Source organism: Pleurodeles waltl, chromosome 12 (genome assembly GCF_031143425.1).
Source record: "Pleurodeles waltl isolate 20211129_DDA chromosome 12, aPleWal1.hap1.20221129, whole genome shotgun sequence".
Classification (NCBI taxonomy): Eukaryota; Metazoa; Chordata; class Amphibia; order Caudata; family Salamandridae; genus Pleurodeles; species Pleurodeles waltl.
In genome coordinates, this window is record NC_090451.1 from 146,184,835 (window position 1) to 146,209,925 (window position 25,091).

The 25,091-nt window shown below is 41.5% G+C and overlaps 1 protein-coding gene across 1 annotated transcript in view; it reads right to left on the bottom strand.

The window, feature by feature from the left end:
- Positions 1-25,091, bottom strand: part of LOC138268114 (mucin-3A-like) — a 247,055-nt gene that overhangs the window by 24,803 nt on the left and 197,161 nt on the right. Inside the window, exons 7-9 of the mRNA XM_069217504.1 lie at positions 23,080-23,139; positions 21,993-22,161; positions 5,286-5,453 (exon numbers count right to left, since the gene is read on the bottom strand). Of these exons, the coding sequence (XP_069073605.1) occupies positions 5,286-5,453; positions 21,993-22,161; positions 23,080-23,139 (397 nt within the window). The remainder of the gene's footprint in view (positions 1-5,285; positions 5,454-21,992; positions 22,162-23,079; positions 23,140-25,091) is intronic.

Genomic DNA, 25,091 nt, shown 5'->3' on the forward strand with positions numbered 1-25,091 from the left:
GATCCCCTGTATTCTCTGCTTTGTTTTTTGCAGAGTTGACATTTCATATACGCATGATGAGGTTGTCACTGAGTGCTGGAAGGTATTCACTCTTTTCTTCACATCAGTAACTTTCTGGCTCACTTTTGTGATTCTGGATTGCAGGAATATTCTAGGGAATCAGCAGGAGTTCTGAGAGAGTATGCTACTCCAACGAGCAGTCAGATATTTTCCCCTCCCAGGCCCCGTATGGTGGTTAAGGGTTCAGACCATTTCTGGACCTTCTATGACAGGCAGGATGTCCCAGAGAGACCTGATGGGCAATGATTTTGCATGTTGTTGATAAACCTAACAATAATTCAGGACCAACCGCGCTAGCTTTAAAAAAAATAGCTTTGTCAGGTCTTTGAGTAAGATTCAGATAGAAAAAGGGAGGGATCTATGCCTTAGTCCATGAGTTATGGATGGCAGCTCTACTGCTTTGATCTGCAATCTCCATATATTCAGCATTTTTACTTTGGCTTCCAATATCCAAATTTGATCATTTCCAAATGGTGGTTAGACAGAATATTGGAAACAAAATTATTGTGGGACAAAATATTGTGTCAAGAATACTGAAGACAAAATACAGTGAAGGTAAGTTTCTATAGGTAAGCAAAGTTTTACTACATAGGACTCCACATTTATCTACCTTGACAATATATATATATAAATCTATATTATATAAATATTGCCTTCTGACAGTCGCCATTATGTAGTTATAGCTAGGACCACTTATCTATAGAAAAAGCATTTTTTGACTTGTCTATATATTTGGCAAAGTTAGATGAATCTTCACAAAATGTTTGCAAAACAGTGTGCAGGTAGATCTTGTTGCATACCTAAAGTTTGGGGGTGATCCATCAAGCTGGGGTTGAGAAAAAGGGGCAGTCCAAAAAGTTGCATTTCTCATGTTAATTCCCATAGAACCTTTGAATACAACTAGAGCCTGAACCACTGGATGGAATTACACCAAATGTGGCAGAAAGCTAGCTTTTGGTATGCAGATTGTAGTTTTGGTTAATTTGGTGTAAATCCATTCAGTAGTTTAGGAGAAATTAAAGGAAATCCAAACTTGTATACCTGAGGTGGTGAAGACTTTGCAAATCATAACGAGCTTGTGCAGGGAAATACAGAGCTCTGATTGGCTGCCAACACTTCAACCAGGAAGTGTTGGCAGCCACCTTGGGACTCATCCCACATAACAAAACAAAACAAGGGGTCAGGGTCGGGACACCCTTATCTCTGGTGTTGGGCAAGAAAGCATTTTTAAAAAAAAATTAAGGCAAATTTGTGACGTTGTCGCAAATTCACATTAAAATTTAAAAATAACACAAGTGCGGTCTAATGCACTTGTTTGATTTAAAGTCCCCGGGTGGGCCAGGTCACAGGGGCATGCTTTAAATAAAAGCAGAGGGACACACAGGTCCCCCCTCCTGAGTTTATTTCTCTCCTGGGAACCGCCACCTCCCTGGGCTTAATTGATATTATTTGTGGGGGTGGGGAGGGGGGGGTCAGAGACCCTCGCAGCCCAGGTATTGCCACCTCCCTGGGGCTTAATGCGTAATGCTAATATAGAGAATATTGGAGGGACAGAGAGATTTTACATTGGTCCAGTGTACATCCTCCCAATGATGAAGCATGACACCCATCAGGTGTGTGAGGGCTCTGGCTTCAACCTCTAAGTGTGCCTGTTGGACCTGTGTTCTTTTTGTGGAACAGTGTACCTTATTGATTTAGCTTAATGCTAATATTCAATGCATGGGGGCCGCACAGCCCCGACCCCCCTGCAGCCGCAAAGACCACCACCTGCCTGGGGCTTAATGCTAATCGAATGCAGGGGCCAGGGTGACCTCCCCACTGCCACAGGGACGCCACCTCCCTGGAACATTAAAGTAAATTGATGATGAGGGCTTTGACAGCTCCTGTCAAGTCAGAGCAAACACTTCACTTTCTGCAGGTGAGTGCTGTCAAACAGTTCTCACTAGCAGACAGTGAAGTTTTCATCTATTTCCCTGCACGCAAATATGCGTGCAGGGAAACAGATGACAACATTGCTCCTGCAAGCAGGAAGCTTGGTGGGGAGCCGGGTAGGACTGCGGGAACCTTCAGACTTCCCCCGGGGTCTGTCACTCTCTCTCTCTCTCTTCCATCTCAAAATGGGATGGAAGAGAGAGAGGGAGAGGGAGAGAGGGAGAGAGGGAGAGAGGGAGAGAGGGAGAGAGGGAGAGAGGGAGAGAGGGAGAGAGGGAGAGAGGGAGAGAGAGATTCATTACAATGGTCTCTCCATGCAATGACTTCAAAGTGTCACACTGGCAACATGTTTGGTTCACATAGTATAGTTACGTTTTAATGAACAACAGACCAGGAACACTTCTGACCTAATAGCAAAGCTCTTGGACTGTCAGTCAGTAGGTTGAAAGTTCAAATGGCAGTGTGTCTGTTTATTTTTTTTAGTATTTTGCCAGTTAAACATTTCTAATAATGAAACATTGAAGTATTTTTACCAACAAAAGTTGTGGGTTAAATATCATAGGTAAGTCTCAACACTGCACAGTAGGGAGTCACCTCTGGTCTAGTGGTTAATGTCTCAAGCACTCTCACTGAAAATTGAGAGTTCTAGTCCAGGTGTTCCTGGGATCATTTCCTGCTTTGTTTCAACTATAAATATTTGGGTTATATACTGCAAGGTGATCTCACTCTTTTTAATTGACAAACCCATTTGTCTTTTCAATTTCTCCAGAAATATCTTATTCTAAGTATATAATTCATCATTCTCTCTCTCTCCCCCCCCCCCGTGGTTGGATTAACGTATAGTAAGAAAAATGACTATACGTTGAAAAAAACATAGAAATTCACAGGAAGGAAAAAAAAAAAAAAAAAGGATACAGGGGCGTTATACTCAGGCTCACCTTTTAAACAGACAAAACTATAGAAACTCACCTGTTATAGTTATAGTTATCTTAAGTAACTATAACTTGTGCCCTAGGGTAACTATAACTCTTGCCCTCGCAATGCACTACTAATTTCCCAACAAAGTACGTCACGCATGACATATTTGATAACATAATTAATCATATAGATGTAATATTTGCAGTAAAATATTTGACATAAAATCTGTGCATGGCACGGGCGCGAGTTAAAGCTACGTTAGGGCACAAGTTTTAGTTACTTGAGATAACACTAGCTATAAAAGGTGAAGTTCTATGGTTTTGTATGTTTACGTTTGGGCCTAACTAAAATGCCCTTCTAATCTTTCGTTTTTTTAGTGAAAAAAAAATGTAAATTTATATATATATATATATATATATATATATATATATATATATATATATATATATATTTTTTTTTTTTTTCAAGGCACGTATATGTGGAGTTACAAAATAGTACTTACCTATGCACTTACCTTTGCGATAGTTCGGTCCTCGATATTTTTGACTCTATAGTCTGTCCTCATGATATTTTTGTTTTCGATATTATGTCAGTGATCTTTTAAATTACTGTTCAAAACTCTTTTGGACAACATATTCCTACACATATGTATGTTCATCTTTACCCCATCATCTCATACTCCATGCAGCAAGAAAAACCTAGCCTAGCAGTCGATTTTACTCTTTCCTGGCTGCTAAATATTGTACCAACCTTCATCGGTCCATGAAAGCACCGCTGCTCATCTTGCATTAAAAACAATGAAAACCTTTCTCTTTCTGATTTTTAGCTTGAAGACTTTTTTACTTTGTATGTGTTATAAATGTATTTTCCTTTATTAATTCATCTAATCTTGTTCCATTTGGGATACCCTATACGAGATTTGCCCCGTCCAGAACTTGTTTTGGTCCCTGAGCAGATACACCACTGCACTCTGAACACCGCACACAGGAACATTGAAGAGGCAACTACCAGAATTGTGCGCCAAGGATACCTCTGGAAGCCATGTTACTGATTATGAATAATCAGTCGAACCCTGGATTATTAATTGAAATATTTATTTGCACCCACTAGTCATCTTTATCTTTCTTCCTCTGAATTGTATTGTATACCTTGTTATCTCCCAATGAAAGAGCGAGCATCACTTTGAAGGGAAAGATTGCAAGAAGTCATTGAGTGTGAATGTCTCTGACTTAGAGACCACTTGGTAACAACTGAAAGTCACCGCCGTTTAAAGCAGCTCCCTGGTTGTGGGAGAAATGCCGGCTCCTGCAGGAGGTGGGGAGCCGGGTAGGCCCAGATAAAAATCACAGCTGATTAGTAATATTTACTGGTTAAGGTTTCTTCCCAGTGCTACAGCTGTACACCTCTTTCTTCTGCTTCACAATAGCTCATTACTACACAGAGCATAGGATGGTGACTTGGAACTGGTAACCGGGTACGGGTATCATATGCTGCAGTGAAAAAAATCAAAAGTAGGTTTTCTCCATCAACAGCTTGATGACTTTAAAGTCAGGGACTCCTTGTTCTGCAGCAGTGACCATACAATGATGCTAGAGCTAATGAAACCTTGTATAATAAGAAATTTCAAATCGAGCAACACCTAACAAAAGAACATGAATACCGAGAAATAAAGCGGGAAAGACCATCGCTTGAGTAAAATCCTTGTTCCTGAGAAGTGCTGTGATCTTCAGGACAAGAGTTCGAATCCTGGTTAAGTTTTGAAATAGAGAAATTTTAAATTGAATAATAACGGACGTGTGGTCTGAGATTCTGTGTAAAAACAAGGTATATGTTAAAAGCATGGGAACAAATATAAACTACATTGAATGAGAAGCATGTGACAATTCACAAAAACACAAATCAAACAGCGTCATGTACAACAGTGGAACAATGGCTGTGGGTAACTGATACATTGTAGCATTAACATGCTTGCTAGATACATGCTACTTAGGGCGATGCCGAGAATAAAGGACTAGCGGCTGGTGAGTGGGAACTCTGCCTTTCAAGGGAGGTGGAGAAAACTTGGAATCCTACTGCCTACAGCCTGACCTCGCACCCAGCTAGGTCAGACCTACGGGCTGTAGGACTTTAATGCTTGAGAGCTAAGCTTTACCTTGTCAAAGCTGGGCAAAGTCAAGAAACTTTTGCAAAGGGTGAAGTTTCCAGATTTTGTCAGCATCACTGCTCTCACGTCAGGACTTGATTATGATTCAAGCTTTAAGCGAAACAAGTAATTAATTGGCGGATCCAGCAACCTCAGTCCTCAGGTGAGGAGTACTGTGGTGTGCATGTATACCTAACCCCTCTGGGTGGGATGCACACATTTCATCACTTACCTTCCAAGGTGCCTCTTCTTGTTGGATGTTTGCCAAAATACAGTGACTGTAAGGATGATAATCACCAGGACAGCCAGTGCGGCAGCAAAGCCCCCGTAGACAGCGCCCTTACTGACTCTTGAATTACATCGATCTCCACTGTACCAGTATGTGTCATGATCTTCGCAGCTGCAAAAAGACATGTGATAGGTTAACTTAATAGTTTGTTCTCTAGAAAAACATCAGCAATAAGTGCTTAAACCTCTTCACAAATTTCTACGGTGAGATACATCCTTGCTATTGCTTAGAATAAAAAATTTGAATGCTAGAAATGTCACATGTGGCTGCCGGCATTTACCCGGTGGGCATTTCCCTGCTAGAGGGTGGGCGGGGGAGGGGTTGGGGGTACAGCAGGTTGCCATTGGAGGCTGGTTTTTGAATATCTAGGGTCGCTGATAGCACCTCCGTCAGTGGAGTAACGCAAGCCCCTGCGGTGTAGGGGGTCCCCCAACCATTCAGGGGACACTCATCCAACCCAAAGCCAATGAACATCTGTGGAAATTGGGAGTCAGGACCGCTTTTCTCATTCTGCAGGAGCCGCCATCACTTTGTGCTATACCAATGGCCTCAGTGCATCTCCTCAGGGTTAATTATAGCAGGGACAGCGAGGGCTTCGAGGGAGACAGAGAAAGGGAGGGAGGAAGAGACAGAGAAAGAGGTAATCAATGGATTTTAAAAAACATGAAAATTCGGTTGTGGATCGCATTTGAATGTTTTTGCATGGCTGTTTTTGGTTCCTGGTGCCACTTTGCCTGCTTCACCAGAAACATTGGATACAAGGAAGTTTAAAAAGTATATTTACAAATAATTTGCTTAATCACTGTAGGTAAATATGTTTTCAATGAACACTTAGTTACCTCCTTCCATACAAGGCTAGAATTAGGATTGGGAAAAATTAAAATTCTGCCAATTAAGTTTTGAGAAGTTAGCAATGAACCGAAGTTGTTGAGATATGAAATCTTCAGAAATCTTGCAAAATTCCAAAACGTTCTTTACAGATGTATTTTCCTGCAAAAATCTTTCTTTTTGCAAAACAAATAGTTTTTCCACTAAAAGTCATTTTTCGTCGATATTCTTCTTTTGAGAAAAACTTTCTTTTCCTGGATGTTTTATTGTAATGTAAACATCACAACTTTTCAAAAGACTGTGAATCTTACTAAGTTTTTAAAATTGCTACACAAAGTTTGTTTACAAAAGAATGCCCTAGCAAAGACTGCAATGAGTTTGCTCATTTGCTGGGTTTAAAAAAGGGTACTAAGCGCAGTAGCTACAAATTTGGATCGAACCAAAACAAAAATGCAGAATTCAGCATTATGTGAATCTGCTGTTGGCACTTGAAGTCTCTGTTAAGGGTGCACTTTGTAATGATAAAAGCCGTGTTAAACTACTAATAGCAGGGACAGAGAATTTTAAGCAACGGGTTTAATCTCCTGTAATTAAAAAAGGACTTGTGGTCAGGCGTCTAGTGGCCAGCCCCAGTTGGGATGCATAATGTCTCATAATGTCTCATTTTGGGTTGATGAAACGCTGAAACCTGTTCAATCACCATATGAGCCGTTTGACTGCAATCCGCCATTCTCCCCAGTTTTGTAAAACTAAAAAATAGAATTAGTGAAGGTGAGGACGCGTAGTTTTATATTGAAAAACTAATATGAAATAGCTTATGAATTAATGTACAATAATGCTGCATAAAACAAATTAATATGTTTTTGCTAAATGTATGCTTGAAAGTGCCCACGGGGAGTGGCCACCAACATACACGATGACTAATGAAACTGATTAATAATGTTGAAATAATAAACATGATTATTGCACTAATATGAACGGTTATATATTATAATTTACTAGTAATTCATTGATGTTTAGTTAGCACGAGTAGAGGCCTAAGCTGTCTGGTTTTTATATTAAATGTGTTTTTCTAACATGCAGTGTGCTGACTTGCTGAAGGACATGAACTCTTGTTTTTCAAAACTAGGAGATGAATGTAACAGCAGTGGATCTGTTATCATGAAATTCGACTTGCTTGTAGAAACACTTCTTTAGTCAAATGCAACAGTGTAGATTGGTACAAGGTCGCCTAAACCGGTACAGACAATGGAGCCACTGACCGAAGATGTGCAAAGGAACACGAGGGTATGAAATCATACCGGACATTCAACCCACCGAAGACGTCAATCAAAAGGACCAATAAACTACGTGGGAATTGGTATGGGGTGATAATTTGGATGACTTAATTAAAACTCTATTGGAGGGAGATAGTGGGGTACCAACCCCAACAAATCAGATTTTAGGGGAACGTAGAATGAAAATGGGATAAAACCCTTTGACACCAGGTGGTAAATCAGAACTAGGGGGTAGGAGACAGATGGAGTTAAATGCTGTTACGAACTTTTGCTATGACCCAGACACTTTGTCATTTTGCATTACAAATTAGTGTTATCAAATTATTTTGCATGAAGCCCAACATGCCAATGCTAATTAGAGGTTAGATAAGAGGGTTCACCGAGCTGTTGCAAATAGACAAATGACTGATGTACTACTTTGTTGGATAATAATGCTAATGATACTATGCTAAGGTTAACCTATGTTGACGCCGTGTTATGTTCTAATCTTTGCGATTCTTGCTTTAATTAGGTCTTATTCGAGTTTACATATTACTACAATGTTAATGTGTTTTATGGTTTTGAGATTAATAAATCTGCTAGTAGAATTGTAACCAATAGGGAATAAATATCATAACTCGTACTAAACTGGTGTGGTTATTCATGACTGAAAGGTCATGGTGGTTTCTGAGTCTTATTAATAATGTTATTGATGTATTGATTGCTATGCTGATAAGTTGTTTCGTCCTAAGGTGTCTTCAATCAGAGTCAAAAGATACATCTGCCTAAAACGAGTCCCAGAGCATAACTTATTAGTTAGATGGGGACGCGTTTGCAGTCTTGGCAGTAGAGCGACGGTTTGGGCTCTTTGGGGCCCTAGGACGAAGGACTATTGTTTAAAAGTGTTTTTCAGTTAATGCAAATTGTAGGTATGGTGTGTTTATAAATTCTCCATGACCTTCCCGGAATCTCAGAGCTTGCCTAAATGAGTTGGGTATGTTCTCGGCGTTTTAGTATGAGTGGTGTAGGATTTGCGCTTGTTCAGCTTATGCATATTGCAGGTGAATTGTGAAGTTTGTGTGTACTCAGGTCAGGTAATGTTTTTAGTAGGAGTGGGCGTACTCTGAAGTATGAGAGTAGGGAAGTCAGTGAACTTCATGTGAGTGTGGCGCTTGTGCTCAAAATTATCCACATGGCTGTTGTTGTTGGTAGGGACCCGTCGTGGTCTAAGTCTCCGGAGTATATTGACAAGTGTAGGTGACACTTGGTATATGTTGTAATTTGTGCGGTTTACTAGGTCAATCAGGCGTGGTTGACAAGTCGAGTTTCAGTCAAATTGTGTGATTGAAACCTTCGATGGAGATTTGGTAAGTTCTAAAGTGCACTAGGACGAGCCATTGACAAGTCGAGAGTAGGATTTGCGGGTCAAATTCTGCTTGCGAGTGCGGGAACTGAGAAAGAGAGAGTTGCGACTGAGGCTTCAACTGAAATCTCTGTAAAGTTCTGAAGCGATTGCGTTACCCTTCCTGTAGTAAACAGGCAAATTTGAGTTTTAGTGTTAAAAGGTGCTCGCAATATTTGCATTCGTTTTTGTGTGAGGAGGACAAGCCGCAAGACTGTCAGCTGCAGAATGTGTGTGAGTGTGACGTCAGCAGTGCCGCGCTGGGATAGGTCAGTTACCGAAAAGGGTCGCGCACAGATTGGCAGCCGTCCGTAGGAGGCAATTGGTTGAGAAGGTGGGTGAAGAGTGTTCTAGGAATTAAAGTCACTTCCTGATTAGATTCTAAATAATAAAAGGCGCAAAGATGACGCTTTTAAAGGCTTTAAAAGGTGCTTTAAAAGGAGATGCATACATTACAGCAAGTGTAGGGGAGCATACACTGCCTGAGGGTACTCCAGCCTATATCATAATGGAAGAAAAGGGAGTCGCGCCATGTCTTTGGATGAAGCAGTGGCGTAAATTAACAGAGAAAGAGGGATGTTTAGCGTTTCCGGAGCATGGAACTTTTAATACAAGAATTTTAGAGAATTTGAGGTGGATGTTAAGTGTACAAAAACCACCCCAGAGGCCAGTTCAATATGAGGCGTTAGCGGTCTGGGATTTAATGGCCATACGACAAAGACAGCAAAAACTTGAGAGGAGGATGAAAAGAGCAGAAAAGGCTTTAGCTGAGGCTAGATGGGACAATGAGAGTAGGATGTGGAGAAGGGTAATAGTTGATGGACTTAAATTGTTTCCGGCAATAACTCAAGAGGATGATACACAAGGGAAGAATGCCACCTGTAATACAGACAAAAGTTCTAGTAAAACAGAGCAGACACAGAGGTCCTAGGTAGATGAAGATGATTCAGACGATAAAGAATTTCTTAATCAGTTATTACATGATCGCCCACCACCATATACTATGAATGATAACATACCAGGCACTTGTATGGGTTCTAAAAACCAAGCACAGAGTAAGGGCGTCTCAAGTACTGTGCAGACAAGTGATACAGTTTTGATACAGAATGGTTTCAGTGTACCCACTGTGCCAGACACACAGATACAGTTGCAGCCTCCACAGATTCAGAGGATTTATCCAGACGTCCCAGTATTAGAAACAAATACAAGTCTGATGGTGCCGCCTGCTCCGATATACATGAGATCCAAGCTAGTGCAGATTGAGCCAACTCCGCAATTGCTGCTCCAGCCACAGCAACAGCTAATTCCGGGTTACGCTCCAGTTGCAAAACCTCATTCAGTGCCTACTGCACCTATGATGGGTCAACCGATGGGAGTTAGTGCTTCACGAGGTTTGGGACCAGGTCAGACACCAGCTGCCATATCATTATCAATTACTGTTGGTCCACCAGTACCAATGTATGCGCAGGGTAAGCCTGTTGTATGCGATCAGGAAGTAATGACCCAAGATATAATTGGAGGAGGGTTCACAGGAACTCCCCAGTTATTGACACCAAGAGAACAATCAGAAGAAGGACTCAGATCATTGTTAGACCTTAGTCCGATTGGGGCTCCTTTGGAGGAAATTAGGCAAGCAGGATTAAGTGTGCTAGCTCCACAGACAATGAGTACAAATATATCACAGACACCATTGATGCAGTCAGGGAACATTTTGTTACAAGGTTTTTCAGCGCAACAGTTAAATGACTGGTTAGAAAAGGTTCATGCTTCGCAGACTACTGCAGTACCCGCCGATAAATCAGAAAGGGAAGAATACCTGAATTTTGTGAGCCTGGGTGTAGAAGCTGCCGAACTAGTAGAAGGAACAATGGGGGTGAACAGATTAGAGTCATACACAGAAGCAGAGTTGAGGTATCTGTGCCCCAAAATAACCAGAGAAGTCAGCAAGGTACATCTGAGGTTGGCAAACCTAGTAGACAGATATGACATAGACCTAAACAATACTAAACATCTGAGGAGAAGTTATAGGTTAGACTTTGAGCCTAAAGACTTCGATCATATGAGATCTACTGGAATGAAGGTGCATCTTAAAGAGATATTACAAAGTGCTCAAATTTGGGGAGCATTAGGGAAGTGGGAAGGCAGATGGGCAAAAAGAAAGGACAAAGAGAAAGGTGATAGTCCGGAACCAAAGCAAGCTAAAGCTGCACCGGACATGGGGACAGTGAAGATGTTACCAATGAGAGAGACTTCTGGAGGAGTTCTAGTTCACGTACCATGGTCCAGGGGTGATATCTTGTCATTCACTAATGACTATCCCAGGTTGAGGGAGAAGCCAATAGAATGGTTCCAGCAGACAGACAGATTTGTGAAGCTTGCAAAATGTCTCTGGGAAGACTTGAATACCCTGTTTGAGATTATATTTCCACCCAATTTATGGCTTGAGTGCAATAGAGGTGTAGATTGGCCATCAGAAGAGCCAGCAAGGGATAAGATTACAGGAGCACCATCTGCAGAAGTGATGAAGTATTATCATAAAGTGATTGAGTTTTTGAAGCAGAAAGTGTCGCCGAAAGTGACTGATTGGCAGAAAATCAATCGGACATCACAAGAGGGCAAAGAGTCAATACATGCTTACTATGAGAGGTTGTTAAAAGCGTTCAAACATTACAGTGGCACTGAAACCATTGAGCCGAAATACATGAATCACCTTGTGTTCAGGTTTGTTGAAGGGCTGAGACCAGAAATTAGCCAGATGATTAAAAATCATTTGATTTGTTGGCAAGCGAAGCCGATTGTTGAGGTGTTGCAGTATGCGAAATACTGTAGCGATGAGATCGAGTTGAAGCAGAGAAAATTGAAAGAGAAGGTAATGGTGATGCAGATTAAGGCAGTGCAAGCTGGGATGCAGGGAAATGGAGTTCAACAGATGGTACAGCAGCAATCACAAGGAAACAGCATGTTTCGGGTACAACCGAGAGGTCGGGGTAGAGGAGGTTTTGTGAACCGTGGTCCAGATTTGAATACTGTTGTGGTTCAGAATGATGTGCAAGGGATGAAAAAGGTGTCGCCATGTCACTCGTGCGGGGGCGTGGGGCACTGGAAGCGGGAATGTCCAATGGTGGTGCAGGATGGTGTTGTTCAACAAAGCAATGATATCGGTACATTTCAAAATGTGAGAGGACCAAAGGTGCGAGGTCAAAATCCGAATTTCCAGAATAATATGCTGCAGATGCAGGGTCTACAACCCATGCAGCAAGTACAACAGCAGATTCCCATGGTACCTAGACAGCAAATGCAGTTACCATTAGCTCCAATGGGACAGCAAAAGGTGATGCTTCCTCAACAGGTCACAGGTCAAATGAGTCAAAATAACACAGTACAACAATTCCCATTGCGTGGTGAGGATGGAATAAATGATGAATGGTCGGATGATTGTTCAGACAGTGAGGAGTGCAGGCTTGCAGCGTCCCTAGAAGTAGATCAGAGGGGACCTTATGTAGAAGGAAAGGTGATGGGTCACAAGGTTTCATTCTTGGTTGATACAGGAGCTACACGCTCTTCAGTCAGAAAGTGCAGAAGTTCCAAAATTGCCACTTTCGGGGCGTACCATAAGGGTGGTAGGAGTAGCAAACCAGTTCCTGACAAATCCAATTACAGATCCAGTCCAGGTTGAAATTGGTACCTTTCAGGGATTACATAGATTTGTAGTCTGTGACTAGAGTCCCGAATCCCAATTGGGAAGAGACTTGTTGTGTAAAACGAGGTGTTCAATTACCTGTTCCAATGAAGGGATTGAGGTGCAGAGAAACAGTGACGACGAAGGAGATGATAGTCAGATTTCGGAGTTGGAGATAGAGACTATAAATGAGGAATACCCTTTGATAACTTTATTCCCGATGTTCACAGTGACCGACTTGCCAGTCGAACTCCAGGGAACGTTGACGGATAAAGTGTGGGATCTGACAGGAAAGGAAGTAGGACTAATAAAAGGAGTAGAACCAGTCAAAGTGGAGATAAAGCCAAATGCAGTGTTTCCCCAGGTACCGCAGTACCACAGTACCATATGACACAAGATGTCCTTATACAGGTGACGCAGATAATTGCCGACTTTGTAAAGCAAGGTGTTCTAAAGGAAGTAATGAGCAGCCCGTGTAATTCACCGATAATGGGTTTGAGAAAGCTTTGTGGGAAGGTTCGAATTGTCCAGGACTTGAGAAAAATAAATGAGATTGTGGTAAAATGTTGTCCCGTAGTGCCAAATCCAGCCGTGATCATGTTTCAGGTTCTGTGTGAAGCAGAATGGTTCACAGTTGTGGACCTGTCTCAAGCATTATTTTCGGTGCCTCTTCATGAGGATAGCCAGTTTCTTTTTAGTTTCAAATTCCTGGATAAAGTCTACAGTTGGTGCCGAATCCCTCAAGGGTTTTCGTAATCTCCTTCCATCTTTAATCAGATACTGAAAAAGGATTTGGAGTCACTAGAATTGCCTTTTAGTTCGACTCTTGTTCAATACATTGATGATTTGTTGATTGCGTCCAGAACAAAAGATGACTGCAGGTACAACACTATTGCCTTAATAAATCATTTGGGAAAAAATGGACATGAAGTGTCCACAAAGAAGCTGCAGTACTGTCAGAAAGAGGTGAAATACTTAGGTCATTTAATTGAGAAAGGTTCGAGAAGAATATCCAAGGACTGAGTGACAGCCATATTACAGATGAGTACCCCGACAACAAAGAGAGATGTTAGGATGTTTTTGGGAATGGTCGGTTACTGTCGTCAGTGGTTCCTCAACTTCTCGATTATCTCCAAACCTTTCGTGATACTAAGCATTAAAGAGGTTCAGGATGACCCAGAAACTATAATTATGGCTGAAAAAGAAAAGAAGGCATTCATGGAACTGAGAGAGAGCATGTGTAGGGCACCAGCTTTAGGTATGCCTGATTACACAAAGCCTTTTGTGTTGTTTTGTCATGAACGTGATGCTTATTCTTTGTCTGTTTTGACACAGGTATATGGAGGTGCAAACCGCCCAGTAGCATATTTTTCAGCTACTTTGGACCCAGTCGCAGCAGCCTTACCGGGTTGTTTGCGTGCAGTTGCAGCAGTTGGTCAAAGCTCACTCAGTGTGAAGGCATAGTGATGGGACATCCTTTATCAGTAATGGTTCCACATTCGGTTGAGATTCTATTGACCAGAACCAAGACACAGCATATGACAAATGCGAGGTTGACTAGCTATGAAACAATCATACTAGGGTCACCCGTTTCCCTCAAAAGATGTACTGTATTGAACCCGGCAACTTTAGTTCCTATTGAAAACGCAGACATTGATGATGCAGAGGAGGTAGAACATGACTGTCTTGAGGTAACAGATCTGTGCACCAAACCGAGACCGGACATCAAAGATGCACAATTAGAGGAAAATGATTATATCATCTTTGTTGATGGTTCATGCCTGAGAGACTCAGTAGGAGTACTGAAGGTTGGATATGCCGTATGTATGATATCTGGCATTTTGGAAGCTTCATGGCTTGAAAGAGTATATTCTGCTCAAGTGGCTGAAGTGGTTGCTCTTACTAGGGCATGCCACGCAGCTAAAAACCTGAAAGTCACTATCTATACCGACAGCAGGTATGGATTTGGAATTGTACATGATTTTGGCCAGCTGTGGTCACAGAGGGGTTTCATGACCTCTTTTGGTTCACCAGTGAAAAATGGTGAGAAAATAAAGGATTTGTTGCACGCGATTCAGTTGCCTCTTGAAATTGCCGCGGTGAAATGCAATGCTTATGCTAAGACACAGGATTTTGTGTCAATGGGAAATGGATATGCAGATCAAGTCGCAAGGTTTTGTACATTGAATTGTATATCATTTCGAGACCAGTGGGAATTATTACCTGAAACCAAAAATAAAGCATGTTTAAATTTTGCATTTAAAGTGGTTGATACATTAGACGAGTTAAAAATCGCTGCAAGGACGTGTTAGCAGAGAGGAAAAATGCTCCTGGCAGAAAATGCAATGTGTCCAGAGATCTGACGATCTATGGGTTTCGGAAGAGGGAAAATTGGTTTTGCCAAATAGTCTTTTGTCAGTTTGCAAGGTTTTACCATGGTCAAGCACATGTTGGGAGAGATGCCATGATCAGATTGTTCAAAATCGATTGGTTCAATCCAAAATTCAGACAAGCTGCAGAGGTTATCTGCCACAGATGTATTATCTGTCAGCAGATGAATGTGGGAAAAGGAACTGTGGTTAATTTGAGCCACCTTGGGAGAGCAGGGGGACCATTTAGCAGGATGCAGATGGATTTTATCGAGATGCCTGTATGCGGAGGTCTGAGGTATGTATTGGTGATTGTGTGCATTTTCAGTCATTGGATTGAAGCATACCCTACACGTAGAAATGACAGTCTCACAGTAGCAAAGTTACTGCTTAGGGAGCTGATACCACGTTTCGGGTTTCCGATCTCTTTAGAATCAGATAGGGGAAGGCACTTCGATAATGAGGTGATTAAGCTTTTGTGTGCTGCACTGAACATTGAACAGAAGTTGCATTGTAGTTACCGTCCTGAAGCATCAGGACTAGTGGAGCAGATGAATGGTACCTTGAAATCGAGAATGTCAAAAATGTGCGGAGCTACCAATTTGAAATGGCCAGATACATTGCCCTTAGTTTTGATGTCAATGAGAAACACACCTGACAAGAAAACAGGACTGTCTCCCCATGAAATACTCATGGGTCGAGCTATGAGACTGCCCGCTGTGCCTGCGAATGCTCTTGTAAGTATCACGGATGATATGTTGTTGGACTACTGCAAGGGTCTGGCTGATGTGGTCCGCTCTTTCTCTCACCAGGTGGAAGCCACCACATTGCCACCGATAAGTGATCCAGGTCATACCCTGAAAGCTGGTGACTGGGTCGTTGTCAAGAAACACGTGAGGAAGTCGTGTCTGGAGCCACGTTGGAAAGGTCCATATCAAGTAACCCTGACAACAACTACTGCTGTAAAATGCGCAGGTCTCCCTAAATGGATACATGCCAGTCACACAAAGAAGGTGACGTGTCCAACAGATGAGGAACTTGAATTGACCAAAACAACAGCTACAGAAAAGGAAGTCTCAGGGACGGAGAGTAATCAAAGGGGAACTGAGACTGAACGAGAGCCCGCTGAGCACGGCTTGGTCACTCAAACAGCAAAAGAAATCCAGAGAGGTGACGGTGAGCCTATCTCAGCTGAGGTAACAGGGGAACCATCGCAAAGAGAGGTACTCCCAGAAGCAGACGGGAACGAGTTCGAAGTCGAGCCAATAACAGACACTGAAGACGAAGGAGGTGAAGCGGGAGAGGGTCAAGTTGATCTGTCCTCTCTAAAGCCGATTGCAGGTCCATCAAGAGAAAACACCATAGTACAAGAGGAGGGCACTGTACAACGTTCTGAAAGGCCAAAAGAGAAAAGGGCACTTAAAGGAGATAATTGGCCAAAGCCACAAACTGCAAAAGAAAAAGTGATCACTGATGAAACAATAGAGGAAGAAATCGATACAACGAGGAAAGAAGATCTCAGTGTAGGAGAGTTGCAAGGTGACCGCTGACTTAAGAGAAAAAGAGTTGCGAACAGAAGGTACGCAGGTCCTGAATGGGCATATGCAACAACTGCTGAGTGGCAACAAGAATTCTTGGCGTTTTGTTTTGATCGAGAAGTCCCAGGTCAATACTACGGCACCTGAATATAACTACATAAAAGAGACTATGTTAAGCTTGAAAATTAAATCGAAAGAGAAGAAATTTGAAATAAGAAACTGATAAAAATTACCGGATGTGACACCGATAAACTGAATTGACTCTGAAAACCAATTGCGACAAGCTGATAACCTGATTTGACAAAGATCCTGGGAGTGAGTGAAACTTGCCAAGAGAGAGACGTTTGAAAAAAAAAAAAAAAAAGTTTTATATCATCCTCAAGTTGATTTTCTGCTTTATCTTATTCTGCTCTCTGATTTTAAATAGACCATGGCTAATTATAGAAATGATAGAAATAATAGAATGTGTGGTTGGTTGAGTGCTATTTTAGGTATTGTGTGTACAATAGTAATTAAAGGAGTGATTGTGGGAATGGCAGTGGATAAGGATGCAATTAACAATGCCTCAACTTCTGAAACAGCTATACTAACACCATGGGAGGGGTTTGAGCAAGATACGAAGTACTTACATGAAGGAGCTAACTCAAAAGGGGAACTGTCTACTAACATTTTCTATCGCTTGCTGAATGAGTATGTTGATACGATGGATGCAAAGAATTATGTGTGCACAAAGATTCCTTCAGAAGTACAAGAAGGGGTCACTTACCATAGTCTGCCACTTACCTACAGGATAAGCTTTAGTTTGCTATTAACAAGACTCTATAATCAAGAACATGTGCAATACTTCTATTCTAATTTAGAATTAGTATTCTCTTTTGTACCTATAATCAAGTTCTTAAGTAAAGCAGCCAAGGAAAATAACATAAAAATAGTTAGGGGTTTCTTTGAGCCGACATTAACATTTGGCACAGCTTATGCGCATCGAAATAATTTAACCTGCTTACTAACACCTGTAGAGAAAAGCTTCTTAGATCACAAAGATGATAGAAGAAGGGCATTAAAAGAAAAGCTAGAAAAGGGGCTTGAAAAACGGACATATGCAAATGATTATGCTTATAGTGCAATAAAGACACAGGGTAGATTAGCTATAGATGCATTACATGTAGGCAGGCTTTGTATATATAGGCCAAAATTTGAGCACAACACTTTATTTGTGGGAACGAGTGAATGCAGACATGTGTTTTTGTTTCAGAGTAAGTGGACATTCATGCTAAGTGGACAGGATCCAGCGATCCCTGGGATCTAATATATATGTAGACTTAATGCTTATTACCGTCTTTCAAAGGGATGGTATGGGACATGTTATTTGGGGATAGTTTTCCCAAAGATTTACCAGATTGATGACTTAAAGCAAATTCCTAAATTGTCTGATTTACATCATGTTAGACAAAAGAGAGAGACAGCGGCTGTGTCATAGGTGACATTTCGGAGCCATAATTCCTTCAGTAGGGGTCATCTTAAACTCCATAAAGATTAGAAAGTTGTCTACTATTGAGGATAACATGCTGACAAATTTCACAGGGGCTATACTCCGGATGGATACTGAACTTGCTGCGGAAAGAGCTATGACTCTTCAAAACCGGCTTGCTTTAGACATTCTTTTAGCAAAGAGTGGCGGAGTCTGTAAAATGCTTAATGAGCGCCATTGTTGTGCATTCATTCCAGATAATAGCAAGAAAATTAGAGGTATGCTTACTAACCTAACAAAAGACAGTACAGATTTGAAGGAGCTGAAGGAACCTGGAGTATGGGAGAAGATTGGAAAAGGAATTACCAAAGTAGGGAATTGGTTTAGTAATATTTGGAACGGGGTACTCACAAAAATAATAGGGGGTATGTTAATTGTTCTAACTTGTTTATTTGGAATATGGTTATCATGCAAAATTAATAAAAAGATTAAAATAAATTTTGCAAAACACAATAAAAGAAAGGAAGAAAAAGAGAAGGAGAAAATGTTCAAAGAAATTTGGGAAAAATCACACAGGGGGGAACAATTTGAAATGCGTTCACTGAAAAAGTGAAAGGTTGTGAAGGGAAAGGTTTTGTGTGATGAGAAGTGTCATCAGAGGAGGGACTGAGGACACGTAGTTTTATATTTAAAAACTAATATGAAATAGCTTATGAATTAATGTATAATAATGCTGCATAAAACTTATTATTATGTTTTTGCTAAATGCATGCTTGAAATGTGCCCACGAGGGGTGGCCACCAACATACACAATGACTAATGAAACTGATTAATAATGTTGAAATAATAAACATGATTATTGCACTAATATGAACGGTTATATATTATAATTTGCTAGTAATTCATTGATATTTAGTTAGCATGGGTAGAGGCATAAGCTGCCTGGTTTTTATATTAAATGTGTTTTTCTAACGTGCAGTGTGCTGACTTGCTGAAGGACATGAACTCTTGTTTTTCAAAACTAGGAGATGAATTTAACCGTAGTAGATCCATTCTCGTGAAATTCGACTTGCTTGTAGAAACATTTCTTTAGTCAAATGCAACAGTGTAGATTGATACTAGGTACAAGGTCGCCTAAACCGGTACAGACAATGGAGCCACTGACCGAAGATGTGCAAAGGAACACGAGGGTATGAAATCATACCGGACATTCAACCCACTGAAGACGTCAATCAAAAGGACCAATAAACTACGTGGGAATTGGTATGGGGTGATAATTTGGATGACTTAATTAAAACTCTATTGGAGGGAGATAGTGGGGTACCAACCCCAACAAATCAGATTTTAGGGGAATGTACAATGAAAATGGGATAAAGCCCCTTGACACCAGGAAGTAAATCAGAACTAGGGGGTAGGAGAGAGATGGAGTTAGATGCTGTTACGAACTTTTGCTATGACCCAGACACTTTGTCATTTTGCATAGAAACTTTGCTGTTTGGTTCTTAAAACCATCCTTGCATTATATTGCCCACTTACACTTTTACCTCCTTATGAGGGAAGTGTCCCCTTTTTTTCCCTCACTTGCTGGTTTCCTGACTGATGGCGAATCAACTGATGTCCTGAAGACGAAGAGAGAATCTGAATGCTGACTTAACACGGAGGGTAACTATGACAATGAAGTTGTGATTGTCTATTTGCTTTTCCTTTCTAGGTACCAACTGCTACTTTTGACAGGGACCATAGTTAGATGTTTTACAAATTAGTGTTATCAAATTATTTTGCATGAAGCCCAACATGCCAATGCTAATTCGAGGTTAGATAAGAGGGTTCACCGAGCTGTCGCAAATAGACAAATGACTGATGTACTGCTTTGTTGGATAATAATGCTAATCATACTCTGCTAAGGCTAACCTATGTTGACGCCGTGTTATGTTCAAATCTTTGTGATTCTTGCTTTAATGAAGTCTCATTCGAGTTTACATATTACTACAATGTTAATGTGTTTTATGGTTTTGAGATTAATAAATCTGCTAGTAGAATTGTAACCAATAGGGAATAAATATAACTCATATTAAAGCTGGTGTGGTTTTTCATGACTGAAAGGTCATGGTTGTTTCTGCGTCTTATTAATAATGTTATTGATGTATTGATTGCTATGCTGATAAGTTGTTTCGTCCTAAGGTGTCTTCAATCAGAGTCAAAAGATACATCGGCCTAAAACGAGTCCCAGAGCATAACTTATTAGTTAGATGGGCACGTGTTTGCAAAGGTAGTAAGGCTTCCTTGCCAAAACATGCCCTATTCTAACTTCTACAAACCCTCCACATGTTAGCATCCTTGAAGAAGCTGTTTGTGGTGTTACCTCAGATCTACCTCTCTCTTTTTACTGCAAAGCCACCTCGATTCAAGGATTCACTTTTTGTAAAGGAAAGACACAGGAAACAGAAGGGGGCAGCGCTCTTGGCAAAAGGTGTGCCTTTCCCTGGCCTCCACCCACCACCATAATGTCAGATCCTCTGATGGAGCAGATGCAGTGTTATGCACAAAATACACCCAAGTGGAGCTAAGAGACTATGGAGGTCATTAGGTCTTCGGCGGATGGAAAAGACCATCTGCTGAAGTCCCAACGGGCAGGTTGCTGCCACTGCAGCCGCCTTCTCGCGGGCCCCATTAAGAGATTCCCACTGAGTCAGTGGGCGGAAACAATGTTTACACCCACTGGCCCAGCGGGAAATACCCAACAGCATTGTCTCCGGCTCACAATAGAGCCTGAGGCAATGCTGTTGTGCGTAGAGTGCACCAGCAGCAGTCGCGATGTTCCCTGTCTGCAAAGCATACAGTGAACATCATGACTGGCTGGTCAGGGGGAACCCTGCACTGCCTGTGCCAAGTGCATGGGCAGTGCAGAAGCCCCCTGGGGCCTTCTCTACCCCATCTCCCCAAGCCTTTACATGGCAGGGCTACCGCCATGTAATTGCTGGGGGACAAGGGACTCGTAATCCCCAGGGCAGCGCTGCAAGCAGCGCTACCGTGGCATATTAGGACCACCAGCCCCTTCTGTGTAGGAAAACTGGCAGAGCTGGCAGTCTGACCATGGCTCAGCTGCCATGGTTGAAATGTAGCGGTCGGACCACCACACTGCTGACAGTCCGACCGCCACTGCGGCCTTGGTGGTCTTAAGACCGCCAGGGTTGTAATGAGGCCCTCTATGTGCAGGGGATCCTTTATTGTTTAATGATGTGAAATTTTTAAGGTGTGCACCATGGTCTAGTGTCTAGCCTTTTTGTGCCCCACCAACCAGCTATACCACAGATCACTCTTTCAAAATAAGATCACATATGTTGTCTGAATAGACCACAGTGCAAATGAACAGACCAAAACTGCGTTCATGTAAACTGTGGATGCAAGGTTTGTTGTCTGTAGGTTTTGAGAAGTGGTGTGTGTACAGGTTTTGTTTCCGGATTTGCAGAACACCCAAGCAAACCTGCCATCAACACATCTTTTTAAAGAACAGAAATTTATAGACCTGGTAGAATCTAAGGAGTGTGGCCTCTGTGCGTTGCACAAGATGGAACTTCTTACCCATGTTGCCTGTAAGTATCAAATATTGATGGAAAAAACAGTCTTCCCCTTTACATTGCAGTGGACACTAGAATTTCCTTCCAAAGGCAAAATCCCTACTATTGAGAGTTCCCACACTGATAAAAACAATATCTCACATTGTGTGTTATCTTACCCAGAATGCACTCCAAACAACACACTATGGCTGAATAGCACAAGATTTTCTCACAATTCCCATAGTGAATGACTACAGATTTTTCGCAAGGGATTGACTGTCATCCATGGATATCAGACATGCGTAGCTTGTATGATTTCACAACTTCTTGTTACCCCGGATGCCAACAGTTACAGCTATGCACAGTGTGGTATGTTCACGTGTCCTTGTTGTGGGCCTGACCTTCATCTAGATATTGCATCCAAACCCTAGGACGCAGGCTGAGCACAGGACCTGACCATGGGCTGTGGTGCTTTAGATGGAAAAAAGTTAAATGGTTCTGACTCAAAGTTTTAGGATGCAAATATCAATACAAAGCAACGGATTACACTTACAAGCACTGAGGTCCTGTTGTTAACAGACGACACTCCCCATAGTTGCAGTTAATCGCTTCTGGTAAACTCTGATTGCAATAGGTCACACAACTCATACTGGACCCACCTCCAAAGAAGTGTGGGAAGTAGTATTGTGTGTAGTTGGCAGGTGCTGTCCTTTGGCATAATTCTGTTAAAAAAAGTACCCATGACAATATTATCATTTCACATACATTTATCAAATGTCATATTTTAGTAGCTTCAAACATGTAATTCTCTTTTTCGCCTAGCCCACTGCACATGCCATTGAGACTGTGTTAAAATGGTAACAGCATGTGTGATGCTGTTTAAACTGATTGTTGCGTAGTTCTGAGATGCTGTAGTTTACACAACACACAATAGGAGTAGAATATAGTGTATATAGTGCAGCATGAAGAGGGCACAGTAGGCGTGGTATCGGTTGTTTTGAATGAAGCTTGAAGCATAGTACCAAGCCAGTTCTCTGAGCCTTGTGGTTCTCAGGTGCACCTATGCAATCTTTGGAAGTTGTTGTTTGAACCACAGGAACCAAATACGACTGCTGGGTTAAACTCCATAAAATATATGGGGTTAAATGCACACAGGGGAATCATTCACCATTCCAGAACACCTCACTTCTCAAGTATCAACGCACTACTCACACACTTCTGGTACACAGGGAGAAAGAGGGGTCTAAACATGAAAGACTACATGGATTTTATCAGAATGACAGCTGTCCCTTCAAACAAAATCTTTTAACCAGGCCCTAGGTTCAATTGCCCTTACGGAATTCCATTTACACCACGCATCAAATAGGTAACTATATGTTAACATTCTGGGAGTCATGAACCCACAAGGGCACAATAACCATGAAACAAGTTTTGTTGTACAAAATAGGCAACCATGCACTAAATATTTCGCATTCCTTCATGCATATAATTGTGTCTCTGAGTTTTACTATTTCATTACATTGCAATCTATTTTAGGTATCAGGTACATCTTTGTAATGTCAAAAGAGTAAGATGCAGCATTACAGATTAATCTTTGGAATACTTTTTTGGGGACTGTGAGGGATTTTTCTTTCTCTTACCTTCTTGTGTTGGAGGAAGGAATTCATCGACTTTAGTTTCATTGAGCCAACAGAAAACAGCTAGAAAGGAATGGACAATGAATTAAACAAACTCATCTTCTTTAGGTGTTTACCTTCAATTTTGCTTATTTCACCTCAGTTTCTATACTTGAGAGTGCTTCAGTTTAGGATTAAACTCGTTATACATGCATAGGCCCCTAAATAGAACATATAGAATTATAGATGGCTAGCTGTCAATAATGGAACTGTTTTCCAAAGAGGGGTTTCAAGCGACATCAGACAGAGAGTGAAGCTCGAGGTGTCTATGATATTATTTCGATCTCAGATGAAGAAAACACTATGTTGTTGACAGCTGGCCATCTACTGTATCATTTTGTGCATGTTCCTCCAAATTCCCCCCCCCACACATTCCATGAATCAGCCATGCAGAGGTAGATGGGGTGCCATGCACAATGGGGCTTCACCTTCTACAATCCCCTTCACTTGAAGTGCAAAAATAACATCTAAATGTTAAATGTCATCTGTCTATTTCTCCATCAAATAAAAAATGAAATATGCGCTTGTACTGCCATTTTCCCCATGACCACTGTTAAAAACAATAGCTTGAGACCTACCACCCTCCTCTGTTTAAATCCTACTCTATTCTCTCAAATATATTTACAAATTCAGGATTTAATGAACTGAACTAGGAAAGCTTATGTTGTTATTGTTCTAATACAAAAATGATAAAAACTTAAAACGTTCCCATGCAGCTGAACCTAATGTTTTTTGTTTGTTTTAGTCCTCGCATCCTTGGTATGGTTTAACTCGCTTTTGGCCTTTAACCCTCTTGTTTGCAGGCTTGGTTTTTGCTGGCCTTAGGACCACACACTTTACCACTGCTAATTAGTGCTAATGTGCTTGTGCTCTCTCCTTCAACCATGGCAGAATTGGTTTACACCCAATTGGCAACTTTAATTTACCTGTAAGTCCCTAGAAAAGTGGCACTACGGTGCCCGGGGCCTGTAAATTAAATGCTATTAGTGAGACTGCAGCACTGATTGTGCCTCCTACTCAAGTAGCACTTTCAACATGTCTCAGGCCTGCCATTGCAGCCTGTGTGCAGTTTTAAACGGCAATATCAACCTGGTAAAATAACCCCCTTCCAGGCCCGAACTATCCTTTTTAATGCATATAAGTCACAACTAGAGTAGGCCCAGGAGAGCTCAGACAGCAGGGTATTTAAAAATGTGGCCATGTACTTTAAAGTTTTACATGTCCTGGAAGTGAAAAACTCGTTTCCACTACTGCAAGGCCTCCAGCTCCAATAGTATAATGTTGGAGTTACCTCAATACATTTAATAAGCTGTAATTGCCACATGACTTTAAATTACAGTTCTGAAAATGCCACTTATAGAAAGTTTACAGAACAGTGATGGAGGGAATGCATGAATTAATCTCAGCTACTAGTAATCACTTGGGGCTGCATCCTCATCCATCCTTATTTTGCACACCATGCCACCTCAATTTGGTTCCAGCTATACGCAAATCAGTCTCAACCCCGCTCCAATAGGAACAGTCCAGCCTGAACTGCCAAGCCAGATTCTCACTCAACTGGAACACAAGCAACCCAGGACAGGTTTTAACCTAGTTATGGGTATCCCCAGATATGGGTTCCATGCACACTTGTCCCTGGACCAAAGCTGTACCCAGCCGATGAGCCCCAAACAACGGTGAAACTGATTCTGGGCTGCTTTTATTCCATTATATAAGTCCCATTATACTACGTTAGTTTCCATAGAACTCCTTCTAACACAGAAAGTGATTTTGATTTTTTGCCTTTGCTTTTAGCTGGCAGGCGATGTGAACTATCAGGGTCAGAAGGTAACAGAGTACCATGTTTGACTAGTTTGACAGTCCTTTCAATCATGTTGCGACTTGAGGCTACATGATTACAAAAATGGTGAACCATTGTCCTTTTTAGGGTTAAGCGTGCAAGTGCTCTGGCCTGCTGTAATCTCTCTGTAGGTTTT